Source organism: Elephantulus edwardii, unplaced genomic scaffold (assembly GCF_000299155.1).
Source record: "Elephantulus edwardii isolate Elephantulus edwardi_28Jun2011 unplaced genomic scaffold, EleEdw1.0 scaffold00015, whole genome shotgun sequence".
Classification (NCBI taxonomy): Eukaryota; Metazoa; Chordata; class Mammalia; order Macroscelidea; family Macroscelididae; genus Elephantulus; species Elephantulus edwardii.
This window is the reverse complement of record NW_006399765.1, coordinates 19905276-19921055: the sequence shown is the minus strand read 5'-3', so window position 1 is coordinate 19921055 and position 15780 is coordinate 19905276. Positions and strand designations below refer to the sequence as shown.

The 15780-nt window shown below is 46.5% G+C and overlaps 2 protein-coding genes and 1 pseudogene across 2 annotated transcripts in view; 1 reads left to right on the top strand and 2 right to left on the bottom strand.

Annotated features, from left to right (window-relative positions):
* SLC2A10 (solute carrier family 2 (facilitated glucose transporter), member 10) overlaps positions 1–9408 on the bottom strand; it is a 29174-nt gene extending 19766 nt beyond the window's left edge. Inside the window, exons 1-3 of the mRNA XM_006881746.1 lie at positions 9383–9408; positions 9042–9341; positions 16–302 (exon numbers count right to left, since the gene is read on the bottom strand). Of these exons, the coding sequence (XP_006881808.1) occupies positions 16–302; positions 9042–9341; positions 9383–9408 (613 nt within the window). The remainder of the gene's footprint in view (positions 1–15; positions 303–9041; positions 9342–9382) is intronic.
* TP53RK (TP53 regulating kinase) lies at positions 9399–13206 on the top strand. The gene is made up of 2 exons (XM_006881601.1): positions 9399–9689; positions 12728–13206. The coding sequence occupies exons 1-2, from the start codon at positions 9407–9409 to the stop codon at positions 13204–13206; spliced, it is 762 nt and encodes a 253-aa protein (XP_006881663.1). The 5' UTR covers positions 9399–9406.
* A 1100-nt stretch (positions 13207–14306) lies between these two features.
* LOC102866270 lies at positions 14307–15200 on the bottom strand (annotated as a pseudogene).
* Positions 15201–15780: the final 580 nt, after the last annotated feature.

Sequence of the window (15780 nt, the reverse complement as noted above, 5' to 3'; positions counted from 1 at the left end):
CCTGCTCGGCGCCACGTCGGCCGCCCCGGCCGCTGCCTGGAGGCGGGACCCCGGGCGCCCAGCCCGCCCCCGGCGCCTGCGGGACCCCGGGCTCTCCCCGGATCTCCCAGGGCCCCCGGATTTCCCAGGACCCCCGGATTTCCCAGGACCCCCGGCTCCCTCCGGACCTCCGGCTCCCCCGTGGCCTCCCGGGCTCCCTCGGACCTCCAGGACCCCCGGCTTTCCCCCGACCCGCCCAGCCTAGGCTCCTGCCAGGCCCCTGGCTCCCCTCGCCCGCCCCTGGACCTCCGGGCAGAGCCCAACTGTAGACGAAGGAGACTTCACAATCACTGTGCCCACACTTGTTTGTGTACACACTTAACGCATTCACACTCACTCTCTCTCTCCTCTCTGCCTCTCTCCGCCTCTCTCCTTTCTCCGAGATGTCTTTTCTACTCTCAGTCTTGTTTCTGTCTGTTTGTTTCTCCATCTTAGTCCCTATCTCTGCGTCTCTGTCTCTGAGTCTTTCTGTGAGTGTGTCTCTTGTCTCTGTGTGTGTGTCTGTCCATCTCTGTCTCTGTCTCTGTGTCTTTCTGTCTCTCTGTGTATGTCTCTTTCCATCTGTCTCTGTGTGTGTATGTCTCTCTCCACCTCTATCTCTATCTCTGTGTCTCTCTCTGTCTCTGTGTCTCTGTGTGTGTCTTTTTCCATCTCTATCTCTGTCTGTGTCTTTGTGTGTATGTCTCTTTCCATCTCTGTCTCTATCTGTGTATCTTTCTGTCTCTGTATGTCTCCATCTCTATCTCTCTCTCAGTCTCTGTCTCTCTGTGTGTATATGTCTCTCTCCATCTCTGTATCTAGCTCTGTATCTCTCTCTGTGTCTATGTATCTTTCTCTGTGTCTATGTATCTTTCTCTGTGTGCGTATGTGTATGTCTCGTCCCACCTGTCTCTATCTCCGTGTCTGTCTCTGTGTCTTTTTCTGTATGCCTCTTTCCATCTCTGTCTCTTTGTGTCTGTATCTTTCTGTCTTTGTGTGTGTATCTCCATCTCTGTCTATCTCTGTGTCTCTCTCAGTCTCTGTGTCTCTCTATCTTTCTGTCTCTGTGTGTGCATGTCTCTCTCCATCTCTGTGTGTGTCTTTATGTCTGTCTGTCTCCCTCTTACCTACACTCAGTGGAACACACCCACTTGAGCTGCTCAGAGACTCACTGTCCCCTCATTCCTCCATCCATCCCTGAGCGCTGGTCCAGGCACTGAATTTGGCTTTGGGGACCAGGTAGAGAATAAGACCCACAAGTACATTTTCTATTTTTGTGGAGTTTACTTTCTAGTGAGAAAGAGTGGAAAATAACTAAACACTGGAACAAGCAGTAAAGCGGAGGCAGAGAGCGAGACTAGGTGATAAGGCTGGTTGGGCAAACACTGGAACCACTGTATATTATTATTATGGTTGGGGAAGGTTCTTCTGAGATCCGAGAGGCAAGAAAAAGGCAGCCGGGGTTGGGAGCAGAGCATCCCAGGAGAGGAAGCAGCAAAGGCAGAAGGCCTGAGGTGAAAACAAACTTTATTACTGTTGTTATTAGGTGTCCTGGAGTTGATTTCTATTCCTAGTGACCTCCTGTAACAGAGTTAAACTGCTTTCTAGACTATAAACTTTCAGAAGAAGCCCTAGAGGGTGAAGGAACAGCACAAAAGAGGAAGACCCTCAATGAAATGGACTAACTCAGTAACTGGTATAATGGGGGCAGGTGTGTCAGAGGCAATAACATTGACTCAGGATAGAGCAGGGTTCAGAGATGCTGTACATAGGGTCGCTATGAGTCGCAGGTGACTTAACAACATATAACAATAACAACAACATCAACCGGGCAATAACAATTTTTATAATGAAGCCACAAATACTATTTATATGTAGAATTTGTTCTGAGCTAGTTTTGAGTTTTATGAGCCTAGGCTGATAAAAGGTACTGGAAACTATCAACACAAAGTTGGAAAGTGTGTGTGTGTGTGTGTGTGTGTGTAAACCCAGGAGAACTGAAGGCTTAGTATCATAGAAACCCATGGACCAAAAAGCCTTTCTTAGAAGTTTCTAGAAAACAAAGCCCCAGTGGTAGGGGTGAGGAGGAAGAAAATAAACATAAGAAGAATGTCCACTGTCCACCAGGCACCCTCATGAGCAACATCTTGTTTAATTGTAAGATAAACAATCTTTACATTCAGGAAAGTAGAATGAAGTGCCCCCATTCTGAAGCTGATGCCACTGAAATTAGGGGAGGTGATGGTCCCTGCTCAGTCAAACTGTGTGGCGGGGCTGGGACCGCTGCCCCCTCATACCCCAGTAAGCCCAGCTCCCTTCCTCTTTTCTCCTAGAACATGTCCACAACCACTCTCTCTTGCTCATTGCCAGTCAGATCTGACCTCTCATTGGATTTCCAAGGCTGTGCATTGCATGGACGGCATGGCTTATCTTTTTTCCAGGAGCAGCTGGTGGATTTGAACTACCCAAGAGTCACAATTCTCTACCGACTACATCTCCAGAGCTCCAGATCTTCCCTTTTCCAACTTCCTCTGCAGCTAAGACAAAAGCATACGGTTCATTCAGTGCCAACAACTTGGAGAGCAAGTGTGATGGGGAAAGGTGAGAACTTCAAAAAACCCATTTTCTCCTAAATACAGATTGTGCCTAAGATAACATCTTCCTTCTTCAGCCAGATGTTTCTGCATCTTCATTTGATGGGTGGAACTCTGGCGGTCATTTGATGACCTGAAGGTGACAATCACAGAGGTCGGCGTGGCAGAAAGATGGAAAGGTCATGGGGCCTTGATATCGCTGAGTGCAACCTTCAATTCTCTCCTTTTGATAGTTTGTTCTGTGAGATAATAAATGAACCTATTAAGTTCAAATACATTTCAACATCAAAAAGACAAAAATCCTCACCACTGAGCTGACAGGAAATATCATGATAGATGGAGAAAAGATTCAAATAGACCACAGTTTCATCTTACTTAGGTTCACGATCAACATCCTTGGTATCAGCAGTCAAGAAATTAAAAGACACATTGCATTGGGAAAGTCGGCTGTCAGGGACCTTTCCAAAGTACTGAAGAAAAATTATGTCAGTTTAAATTATGTCACTAAGGTGTACCTGATTCAGGCAAGGCCTTTTCAATCACTTACTGTGCATCTGATAGCTGGACAATGAAAAAGGACCATAAAAGAGGAATCAATGCCTTTGAGTTATGGAGAAGAATACGGAATAACCTGTGGACTGACTAAAGAACAGATATGTCTTGAGTAAGGTGCAGCCAGAGTGTTCCTTAAAGGCAAGAATGGCGTAGCTTCATCTCACATGTTGTTGTTGTTGTTGTGTGCCGTCGAGTCGTTTGCGACTCATAGTGACCCTATGTACAACAGCCCTAAACTCTGCTCTATCCTGTGCCAATCACACTGTCTCTGACACACCCATCCCGATTACCCCAGTCACTGACTCAATCCATCTCATTGAGGGTCTTCCCTTCCTGCACTGTCCCTCCACCCTACCAAGCATGATGTCTTTCTCCAAGGACCTGTCTCTCCTTACAACATGTCCAAAGTATGTCAGACGAAGCCCCAGAATCCTTGCCTCCAAGGAGTAGCCTGGTTTAACCCTCTCTGTCTCTCTGGAGACTAAGGTGCGCCTGATACAGGCCATGGTTTTTGCAATCACTTGTTATGCATCAGAGAGTTGGACAACGATTAGGGAGGATAGAAGGAGAATTGACGCCTTTGAGCTGTGGTGCTGGAGAAGAGTATTGAATGTACCATGGACTGCCAAGAAAACAAACAGATTCATCCTAGACAGGGTTAAACCAGGCTGCTCCTTGGAGGCAAGGATTCTGGGGCTTCCTCTGACATACTTTGGACATGTTATAAGGAGAGACAGGTCTTTAGAGAGGTACATCATGCTGGGTAGAGTAGAGGGACAGTGCAGGAGGGGAAGACCCTCTATGAGGTGGATTGATTCAGTGACTGGGGTAATCGGGATGGGTGTGTCAGAGGCAATGAGATTGGCATGGGATAGAGCACGGTTTAGGGCTGTTGTACATAGGGTCGCTATGAGTTGCAAACGACTCGACGGCACATAACAACAACAACAGGATGAATCTGTTTTCTTGGCAGTCCGTGGTACATTCAATACTCTTCTCCAGCACCACAGCTCAAAGGCGTCAATTCTCCTTCTATCTTCCCTAGTCATTGTCCAACTCTCTGATGCATAACAAGTGATTTCAAAGACCATGGCCTACTTTGGGCATATTGTTAGGTGTGTTATTTCTTGGAAAGGGGGCTTCCTGCTTGGAAAGGTGGAAGATCAACAAAAGAGAGAAAGACTCTCATCGAGACGGATTGACACAGTGACTGCAGAAATGGGCTGAGGTGTGTTGGAGATGATGGGGCTAGCACAGGATAGGACAGGTTCAGATCTGTTGTTTGTAGGGTCTCGATGAGTCATGTTCAACAGCACCTAACAACAACAAGTAGCCAATATGTTACTTGCAACTTAAAACTCCTGTCCTGTCCTACTGACTTTCTTTTGCAAAGAGTTGCACTACCAACCCAGAGATCATGCCTAACCCACACGTGGCATGTTCAGCAACTCTGCCCGGGAAAGATAGGAATTGCCTCCTGTGACTTATAGTATTAGAAACAACATGAGTCAGAGCCAATTTGATGGTCAAGAGAAGGAGGAAGACTTCCTTTTTTTAGGAACAATCCTCCAAAAATTCCAGCTGAGTCCGTGGCAGCCTTGATAGAGAATGATTCCTGACTTCCTTTGTCATTTTCTTCCCAGCAGGATATGAACGGAAGTTGATGTGTGCACCTTTGGGACGAATCCCGAGCTGCTTGTTCTCGCTTCTGCCTCTTGCTTCCTTGACTTCTTGCTAAGCTGGCATAGTGACCTTGACATGGAGAGTAAGTTACAAATGGAGAGTGCCAGAGGAGTTGGCCTGCAAACCTTGAAGCACGTGTTGCGTAAGAAAGATTTGTCATTCATATGATTGCCATGAGTCATTGTCAAGTGTTGGAACCCAACAACCACAACAACCCTGACCTGTGCCTGTTTCCTCAGCTTGGAATCTGAGCACCCTCTAACTCCTCCTGCACCTGGTGAGACTTTCGCAACCTAGGAAAACAAAAGTGGATAAAAGTACAGGGCAAAGAGATGCAAGTCAGACAAGAGAGTAAACAGACACAGAACATCACAATGGCAGTTTGGCAGATGTGTCACATTTCAAGAGGTTCCTTTCCTACAACTGAGTCATGTTGTGACTAGAAAAAATGTCTGACCTGAGAAGCACTTGGGCATTTGTGCAAAGGGGCATGAGTCTCCTTATTGTAGTATTATTTGTAAGAAAAGAGAAAAAGGAAAGACACATGCACATGCACACACATCCTAGAAACAGTTTAGCAACATGGAACTAGTGTACACAATTAAGAAAGAGATGGCAGTTTAAATACAGTGCTGTTGAAAATGTCCAAAATTAATTGCCAGAGGGGAAAACAAGTTGAAAAAGAATGCACGGTATGATCTCATTAATGCTGGAATGATATGTCAGACATATGAAAGATTCTGGGCCAGAACTGGGGAAATTTAGTTCTGTTTTAATTAATGTTTCAGGAGCAAGAATTGGCTCGGTAGCAACTGTCATCAACAACACGTGTGTGTGAGTGTAGGCACTGTATTAAAACACTTTTGGAAACAAACTTTATAAAATGACTGAGGGGATGTAAATGGGGAGATTTTGCTGTTGTTGTTATTGCTGTAGTTGAATACTGTAGAGTCAGAACCAACCCATAGCTGACCCTCCAGTGGGTTTTCAGAGGCTGTTAACTGCATGGAAGGAAATTGCCCATCTGTCTCCCATGGAGCAGCTGGAGGATTCGAACCCCTTGCCTTTGGGATTGTAGTGCAGCTTCTTACCACTAGACGACCAGAGCTCCTTACCTCCAGTGGTATGTGTGTGTGGAAATTTCTGTGTTGTAAGAATTTGCTACAGCCTATGTTAGCTTTGCTGTTATTGTTGTTGTTATGTGCTGTCGAGTTGCTTGTGACTCAGCAACCCTACGTACAACAGCCCTAACCCCTCCTCTGTCTGTGCTAATCTCACTGTCTCTGACACACCTACTCCCATTACCCCAATCACTGACTCGATCCATATCATTGAGAGTCTTCCTCTCCTGCACTGTCCCTCTAGTCTCCCAAACATGATGTTCCTCTCCAAGGACTGGTCCCTCCTTGCAACATGTCCAAAGTATATCAGACGAAGCTTCAGAATCCTTGCCTGCAAGGAGCAGCCTGGTTTCACCTTCTCCAGGACGAACCTATTTGTTGGAAATTTTAAAAAAATAAAAATAAAATGCAAAAGCAAACGTTTGTTTATTTCTTCCAACCTGCCTTAAGTTTTGTCTCCTCTGGAAAACCTTCCCTCATCTCTCCTCCTCCAAAAACCTCCCAACTCCCACTGGCCTCATTAAGTTCACTCTCTGAGCTTCAATTTTCTTTACTATAAAATGAGATTTAATCATTTAACCTCATCACCTCTGAATAAACGGTTGCTAATAAAGGGAGCTCTGATGGCTTAGGCGTAAGAAGCTGTGCTGCAATACCGAAGGCACATGGTTTGAATCCACCAGCTGTTCCACAGTCTCCTCCAGGGCAATAAACTGCCTCTAAAAACCCACTGAAAGTTCAGCTATGAGTCTGTTCCAATTCCACAGTAAACAAGATGAAGAAGTGAGGTTGGCACAAGAGAGGCCAGGGTTCAGATCTGTAGTTCATGGAGTCATTATAAGTCGTACTCGACAACAATTAACATTACAGTAACTTTGACGCAAATATGAAGCGAATGAAAAAATGCCCTAGCTTGAACCAGGTGCACCTAATCTTCAAAGTGACACTCTTGCTCTTTAGCACTTTAAAGACGTGCTTTGCATCATATTTGACCCTTGTAATAATGGTTTTGATTTCTCACCTGCTGCTTCCATGAACATCAATTGTGGATCCCAGTAAAATGACGTCCTTAACAACTTGAATCTTTTTTCTGTTCACCAGATTGTGCATTGGTCCAATTGTAAGGATTTATGCTTTCTTTGTGTTGAGGCAGAAGCCTCAACAGTTTACTATTGAGTTAGTTATATTGCAGGCTATAGTTTCAATTTTTGTCAGTAAGGGCTTCAGGTCTTTGTTTTCTGCAAGTAAGGTTTTATCATCTGCTAATCATGGATTATTTTTTAATGAGTCTTCCTTCAATCCTGATGACATGTGCTTCCTTTAGCCTAGCTTCTTACCATTATTCTCAGACAATGACTAAGGGAAGCTAAAGAGGCGTCAATACCTTTTAACGATGGTGTTGGTTAAGTATATCGAACCGCCAATAAAACAAACCAATCCATTTTGGAAAAGGTGCAGCCAAGATGCTCCTTAGAAGCAAGGATGATGCAATTTTGTCTCTTATACTTTGAGTATGTCATCAAGAAAGGCCAGATGCTGGAGAATGATAATATGTTTGGTAAAGCAGATGTCAGCAAAAAAAAGAGGAAGACCCTCAACAGGATGGTTCCATACAGTGATCACAGAGTGGGCTTAAGCACAGTAGATTTAGCTCAGGACTGGGCAGACTTCTTTCTATTGTACTATGGTCGCTATGAGCTGGAGATGGTTTGATGGCAACTAACAATTTAACAATATAAATTTTCATTATTTGCAGATTCCATATTTGTGAACTTCACCACTCACTACAATTTGTCATTCCAAAGTCAATACTAGTTTGTCTTTGAAATTATTTAGGGAAACACCTAGAACAGTGAGGACTTTGAATTGTCCAAAATGTATTTCCAGCTGAGCTCAAACCGGGAGTGGGAGGTATGGGGAGAGCTACTCTCATTTCTGCTCTGTGACTTAATGGTAAAAAGCTGGGCTTCAATCCCAAAGACCCACAGTTCCTATCCACCATGTACTCAGGAGGAAGGATGGACAATGTCCTTCCTGCGATTTACTGCCTCTGAAAACCTACTGGAGGGTCAGCTATGAGTCAGTTCCAACTCGATAATACACAACAACGATAATACACACGATGTTTATCAGACTCAATGTAACCTTCCACTGATTTTCAGAGGCTGTAAATCTTAACTGGAGGAAACACGTTTTATTTTTCTCAGGAAATCAAGAGACGAATTGCATTGGGAAAGTCAGCTGTGAGGGTCCTCTCAAGAGTACCGAAGAGCAATGACATCAGGCTGGAGACTAAGGTGCGCCTGATCCGAGCTATAGTCTTCACAATTATGTGCTATGCGTCAGAGAGCTGGACAGTGACTAGGGATGATAGAAAGAGAACTGATGCCTTTGAATTGGGGTGCTGGAGAAGAGTGTTGAATATAACATGGACTGCTAGGAGAACAAACAGGTTTGTCCTGACGAAGGTGAAGCTCCTTGGAGTCAAGGATTCTGAAACTTCGTCTAACATACTTTGGGCATGTTGCAAGGAGGGACTGGTCCTTGGAGAGGGACATCATGTTTGGGAGAGTGGAGGGACGGCGCAGGAGAGGAAGACCCTCGATGAGATGGATCGATTCTGTGACTGGAGTGGTGGGAATGAATGCATTTGAGAGGGCGAGGCTGGCACAGAATAGAACAGAGTTTAGAGCTCTTGTACATAAGGGTCGCTATGAGTCGCAAGCGACTCAATGGCACATAACAACAACAGGGAGCAATTGTCAGATTCGAACCATCAACCTTTTGCTTAGCAGTACAGCACATCCCCACTATGCCATCAGTGGTCCTTGCCATTAAATGATAGCCTTGCAATCCCTGTGGAGTAATTCTGCTCCCTGAGACCAAATCGATTGAAGACAACTGGTTGGGTTTATCTAGATGATGACAATTTTACGACCAGTGACTCAAGGAAACGTTACTTTCACGAGATGCAATGGTTCACTATGAATGAATGTAAGTGGTTTATCCTACAGGAGACTCCCGATTTCCAAAGCACAATGGCGAGTGAACTAGCTGGGCGTCCAGCTACGAGGGTTTACGAAAATAGCCGAAAGGGTGGGAGGAGCCGAAAACTTCCGGAAAGACCCGAAAGCCTAGGACGCCGAGCGCGTCCGCCGGCGGAAGTGTGGGGGCGGAGCCACAGGGGAGGCCGAGGCGAGCCGAGGGAGTCCGGAAATAGCCGAAGCGATGGGAGGAGCAGTCACGAGCAGCAGATCGGGAACAGGGCACCGAAGACTTCCGGAAAGACCCGAAAGCCTGGGACGCCGAGCGCGTCCACCGGCGGAAGCGTGGGGGCGGAGCCACGGGGAAGGCCGAGGCCAGCCGAGGGCTTCCGGAAGTAGCCGAAGCATCTGTGACAGTTTCCGCAGCGCGGCCCCGAGCGGCGACGCAGTCATGGCGGCGCCCAGTGGTCCCTGGGCGGAGAAGGGCGCGGGGCCTGTGGCCGAAGCGGAGGCCCTGGCCTCGGCCCGCGAGCGGAGCAGCCGCTTCTTGAGCGGCCTGGAGCTGGTGAAGCAGGGCGCCGAGGCGCGCGTCTTCCGAGGCCGCTTCCAGGGCCGCGCGGCCGTGGTGAAGCACCGCTTCCCCAAGGGCTACCGGCACCCGGCGCTGGAGGCGCGGCTGAGCCGGCGGCGGACGGTGCAGGAGGCCCGGGCGCTGCTCCGGTGTCGCCGCGCAGGTGGGCGGGCTCGGCCCGGGGCGCGGCGCGCGCGGATCGGGCACCTCCCTGCGTTCTGGGCCCCAGTGTGTCTCAGTGTCTCCATTCGGATCATCTTAATCGATCCTAACAGATTCTCTTAACAGAAACACGTGACCTCGCCTCGCTGTCTTCCTCGTTTCCCGTCCTGGATTCGCCACTTTCTCCACGTTGAACTTAGTATGAAACTTTGCTGATCCTCAGTTTCCCCATTTGCCTCTCTCTCGATCTCAGATGTTGATCGTTCATCTAGCTCCTCTTGGGTTTTTTTTTTAATCCTCAGAAGTCACTGTTTTTGATCAAAGCATGCACAGCTGCCTAGATTCCCATTCGATAATTTCCCGATGTTTCAGTGACATTGATTACATATCTCACGATGCCTAAACCGTGTCAGCGTTTCTGTTCTGGTTGTGTCCAGTCCATGAATCTGTTTTTCCTGCCCGCCATCGTGTTAATCTTTGTTTAGAGTAATTGTCTCATAGAGACGACTTAAAGGAGCACAGTACTAAATACTGCTGATAGTCTTGTTTCTGAGACAATCTATTCTTTAGCTAATAGGTGGTCTTGAACCACTGTTAGTTCTAAGTTTAAAAAATAATCTCAGAGCTATCATCTCCTGAAATCCTTCAGTCTTAACTGGTCCAGTAAGTAATTTTATCTTAAAAGATATTTGAATTTCTGCACCCTGACTTCCTCCCATTTGGTGTCGACTGTGGCCCTGATAGGACGGTCAGTGATAGCTGGGCACCATCTAGTGCTTCTGCTCTCAAGAGTAGATGAGGCCATGGTTTATGTAGACTGTGTCAATCCTGTAAGCCGGAGCTTCTTCAAGTCTGGTTTCCTGCTTTCTCTTTTGCTCTGGATGAGGGAGACCAGTTATTGTATCTTAAAACAATTATGGTAAGACCTCAGATGCCACTCACCAAACTAGGCTGTAGAACGGACACTTTATGAACCATATTGTACCCCACGAGACTATGATCTCCTTTCGTTTTAAGAAGCAGATTCTGTGTTTAGCTGCTGACTTTGCAGCTTCATATGTCGCTAGCCCTTGAGCAAGTTATTTAGCCTCTTCGAGACTCAGTTTGGCCTAGTCCATCATGTTGTGTTGTTGTTGTTGTTGGGTGCCATCGAGTTGAGTATGACTCGTAGTGACCCTGTGAACAACAGATTTGAACCCTGTCCTGTCCTGTGCCATATTCACACTTCCTGACACAGTAGAGCCCACTGCAGCAGTCACCACATCAATCCACCTGGGTGAGGATCTTCCTCTCCTTTGCCGACCTTCTACTCTGCCTCACATCATGTCCCTCTCCAAGGAATAGCCCCTCCGAGATTCATGCCCAAAGTATGTGAGGCGAAGCCCATCATTCTTGCTTTCAAAGGGCACTCTGGCCACACCCTCTCCAAGACATTTGCTTGTTCTTTTGGCCATCCATGAGATAGATGTTCAGTACTCTTCTCCAACACCACAATTGAAAGGCGTCAGTTCATCTGTCATCCTTATTGTCTAGCATTCAGATGCATAGCAAGTGATTGGAAAGACCATGGCCTGAATCAGATACACCTTAGTCCTCAGACTGACATCATTAGTCTTCAATAATTTGGAGAGGTCCCTAACTGCACCTTTTCCCAGTGCAATGCATCTCCTTACTAAAAAGCCAAACATTTCTATTACTTCAAATCCAGCAGTCATTCCAAGGGAAAAAGACGGGCAGTCTACTGCTGTTAAGATTTACAGCCTTGAGAGCCAGGTGGATTATCTGTTCTGAGGTGAAACCAAGTTGATGACAGTGCATGAGTGAAAGTGGTGATGGCAGGATGCCCGCTTTACAGGAATGTTGTGACAGTTAAACGAAGGGCCTTTATATACATGTTTGAATGTATCCTTGGCACAAAGCATACAAAAATCTTGTTTATGCAGGGGTTTTTTGTGGTTTTTTTTTTTCTTTAAAATGAAGACAGTTGTGTATGTATCTGCCCACATTTGTCTCACTGAGGCTTAGTGAGAAGTAACTTTCCTCAGGTCACACAGCTAATAAAAGTGGCCCACTCAGGCCTCTGGGCCTTATCTATATAGTACTTGTAAAGAATGACTTCACTTCCTGCCCCTCTCTTTCTCCTCTTTTCCATTTTAACCACTAGTTGTGCATCAGGGTGTTGTTAGGTGCTGGGAGATCTGAGGGGATTCAATGGTGAACAAGCAGACACATCTCTCTCTCCTTTGGATGTAATCAACATGCTTGTGGGTTCCAGTTCCCTGGTTTCCCCCTCCCTGGGATGTAAGTTCCATTAAGCAGGGATTGTGGCCGCCTTGTTTACTGCTGGATTGATCCCCACTGATCATGTCACAGTGTCTAAGGTGGTGTCCTGTGCATTGTTGACAGTCAGTATTCTTTGAATGTACTTGTTGAAGGGGTTGTTCTCTTAGAAGCAGAAACTGAGGCTTGGGGAGTTAAGGTAATTGGGTGGTTGTTATTAAATGCTGCCAGGTTCTGACTCCAAGCAGCCTTATGCCCAGCAGAGCAAATGCTCCCTCCCCTGCACTGTCGTCCCTTATCGCTTGGTTTGAGCCCTTTGTGACGGTGGTCAGTCCATCTTGTTGCGAGTCTTCCTCTCTTTCATGATTCTCTGTGTTACCAAGGATGACGCTCTTCTGCAGGGATCGGTCCCTCTTGATAACATGTCCAAACCATGTGAGCTAGTCTTGCTGTCTTTACTTTGAAGGAGAGCTCTGGCTGAAGCTCAAACAATTGCAATTTCAGTAAGTAAGTAAGGATTTGAACCCTGTCCTTTCTGACTTGCCAAGCTCGTTCTCAAAGCCAGCCCACTGCTTGGCCTCCCTTTATGTCTTTGTCAGGTAGAAACTGCTCCGATTAGACCAGGCTTCCCCTTTGGCACTTTGCCTTTTTTTTTTTAAACATTATTTTTAGGGAGCAACTGTTTGAAATGCAGTAGATCATGAAGCATGGTGATGAAGCAAGAATCCAGCCCAATAATGGCTTATGTCTCGATTGCAGGGATATTGGCCCCAGTGGTGTTTTTCGTGGACTATGCTTCCAACTGTTTATACATGGAAGAGATTGAAGGCTCAGTGACCGTTCGAGACTATATTCAGTCCACCATGGACACAGAGCAAGCCCCCCAGAGTCTGTCGAGCTTAGCCAAGACAATGGGGCAGGTTTTAGCTCGAATGCATGATGAAGACCTCATCCACGGGGACCTCACCACCTCCAACATGCTCCTGAAACCCCCCGTGGAGCAGCTGGACATTGTGCTTATCGACTTCGGGCTGAGCTTTGTCTCCGCGCTTCCAGAAGACAAGGGTGTGGACCTCTTCGTCCTGGAGAAAGCGTTCCTCAGCACGCATCCCAACACCGAGACTGTGTTTGAAACTTTTCTGAAGAGCTACTCCTCCTCCTCCAAAAAGGCCAAGCCGGTGCTGAAAAAACTAGATGAAGTGCGCCTGAGGGGGAGAAAGAGGTCCATGGTGGGGTGAGAGCCGTGCAGAGCAGAGAAGGGCGTTCATCTCAGAGTATGTTTGAAAGATGCTGCGTGTCTGAGTGAAGTGCTCAATAAAGGTGCGGGTATGCTTTTGTAAAGTGCCTCGTTTCTTACTTTCTTGCTCGTTAAGAGTCTTTAACTGCAGTTCTCAAGAACCACCTGTGTGTAGGACTTGTTCTCGACCGAATTGAGTATTTAAAATAAAGCTGGACCAAGTTTCTCCCAGTTGGTGGCATGACATTCATTCAGCCGCATGATAAGAATGTTTTTCTCTTCAAGTCATTTTCTAGCGTTTGTAGGAGCCTGGTGATGCAATGGTTAAGTACTTGGCCACCAACTGAAAGACTGGCAGTTCAGACCCGCCAGTTCTGAGGGAGAAAGGTGGGGCCGTCCACTTGCGTAAGGATTAGTGTCTTGGAATCCTATGGAACAGTTTCACTGCTAGAATCACTATGGGTTGGAATAAATTTGATGGCAATAAGATATTATTTCTTTTAATTTAGCTCTTTTAAAATCTTTTTTAAAAACCTTTTTTATCAATTCTTAAGCTTTCAAATACTCAAACTCAACACCTTCTATTTGAGTACTTAGCCAAATTACAAAAGAAAAAAAATATATATATCTATCTCAAGGAAACAGACAAGCGCCTTTGAGAATTACATGTGAACCTCACTATATGATCAACGTTTAAATTCTTTTTCATAAAATAGATTACCAATTGATCCTACTGTTTGCGGGACCTCTTAGCGTCTAAGGATAACATCCTACATTCATGAAAAAGAAATCATTTCTGTCTCAGCTCATTAGAAACCCTTTGCTATAGAAGCAGAAGCTGCTGGTAATCACAGGTCTTTAGATGGGAAGGCGTAAACTGATTGTGATTTCTTATGTTTTAGATTGGTTGTCGGCTTGTTTTTTTGGGTTTTTTTTTTACTTAAGATACACTATTAACAGAGACACTCACTGGCTACTGGCTTGGGGAAGAAACTTCTGGGTAGGCAGAGAGAGTGCACTGTTGATTTTAAGAAAAGTGTTTTGGTTTTTGTGTTCCTCTGTTGCTTTCTTATAAAATATCAAGGTAGAGACCCTCGGCATTCACAACGAGAATGAACCCTCGACTGCAAGAGCATCCTCCTCTACCAAGGACAGCTCCAGAGTGTTTGCATTAGCGCTGTTTTTCATCCTGAAGCTGAAAGAACCATAGAGTTTGGCAGAGTCTTTGGAGGAGGCAAATCTGTTTTGACAATAGAGTTCTCCCTTCCACTTGGACATCATCAGCAGGCAGGACAGCACGACACCCCCAGAGTGTGAGGAGGCAGAGTCCAGCAATGACGCAATGGTCCAGGTGGGCGCCCAGCCTTGCACTCTCCTCCAGACGCTCCATCTCCCGGGCAGCCACTTCCCGTGGTACCAGGTAGGAAATGATCGCCAGCAGGATCTCGTGACCAAGAACAAGGTGGCGCAGATAAAACCGTAGTCCACTGACTTCCCTGAAGACAGAACTTGTGTCGCCTTCTACTTTGGGTATCAAGGACATGGCGGCCTCATGGGGCCACTCGTTTGGATTTTCCCAGCCCAGAGTTCCTGGGTGATTATTTCCTTTGGTTGTAGGAGAGCTCCGATTCCAAGGCTCCAGGTTGACATTCTTGTCCACATCCGTGAAAGAAGCTTCCAGCTCCTGACTGCAGCAGTTGTAAACTTTGCCTTCTATGTGACAGTTATCAGAGTTGGCAGGTCCTGGAGGGAAGGAGTCTGGCCGAACACCACCACCCTGCAGAGAGGAGGAAGGGGACTCGGGAAAGGCTTCATATTGACCCTTCCTTCCATCTTGGCTGCTGTGGGTGTTGATGGGTAGTGTCCCTGACAGTAGAGGGTGGCCCTGGTGACTGCTGCATTTTCCTGGTCTTCAGGATGTCCTCCTGGGCCCCAGTCCACAATCCCACACAGGTCTGCCTGGCCACTCTTCTTAGCAGGCACCTGGAGCTCCATCAGAGGCTATCAGACGTCTCTTCGAGGTTTCTGGAAATCCTCCCGCCTGGGCCACTCGGTGCCGCTTGAGCACCAAGAACTGGCTCCGGTGTGACTCCCCAGGAAAGTCCCCCAATCACTAGACAAGGCACTTAGAGCCTCTGCTCTCCACACCGGGCAGCAACGCCCCGGCCCCCCACCCTGAGCCTGACCAGCTTTTTTTTTTTTAAATTCTGTATGTGATGTGTTCGTCATGAAACCAATTTAATCGGCTATTACATGTAGAATCATAGACTACATCACACATGATTTGTGTGTTCTATGTACAGGGCGTTGATGTAAAAGAAATTTCTTGAGAATTACAGTGGAAAAAAAAAAGATGAAAAATGTCTCGGCTCCCAATTTCCGCTCTACAAACAGTAGAAACCCTGCTTGATTGTTCACCATCTTCACAATCACATGTGTTTGACACATTGTTGACTCCAGTCACAGGTTGAATTGTGTCTCCCAAAAGCACATGTAATGATTCCCCATGATCTAATACACCAAACAGTTATCCAAGGCCTGAGAGTGGGGTGCAGCATCCTTAATCCCACTGAAG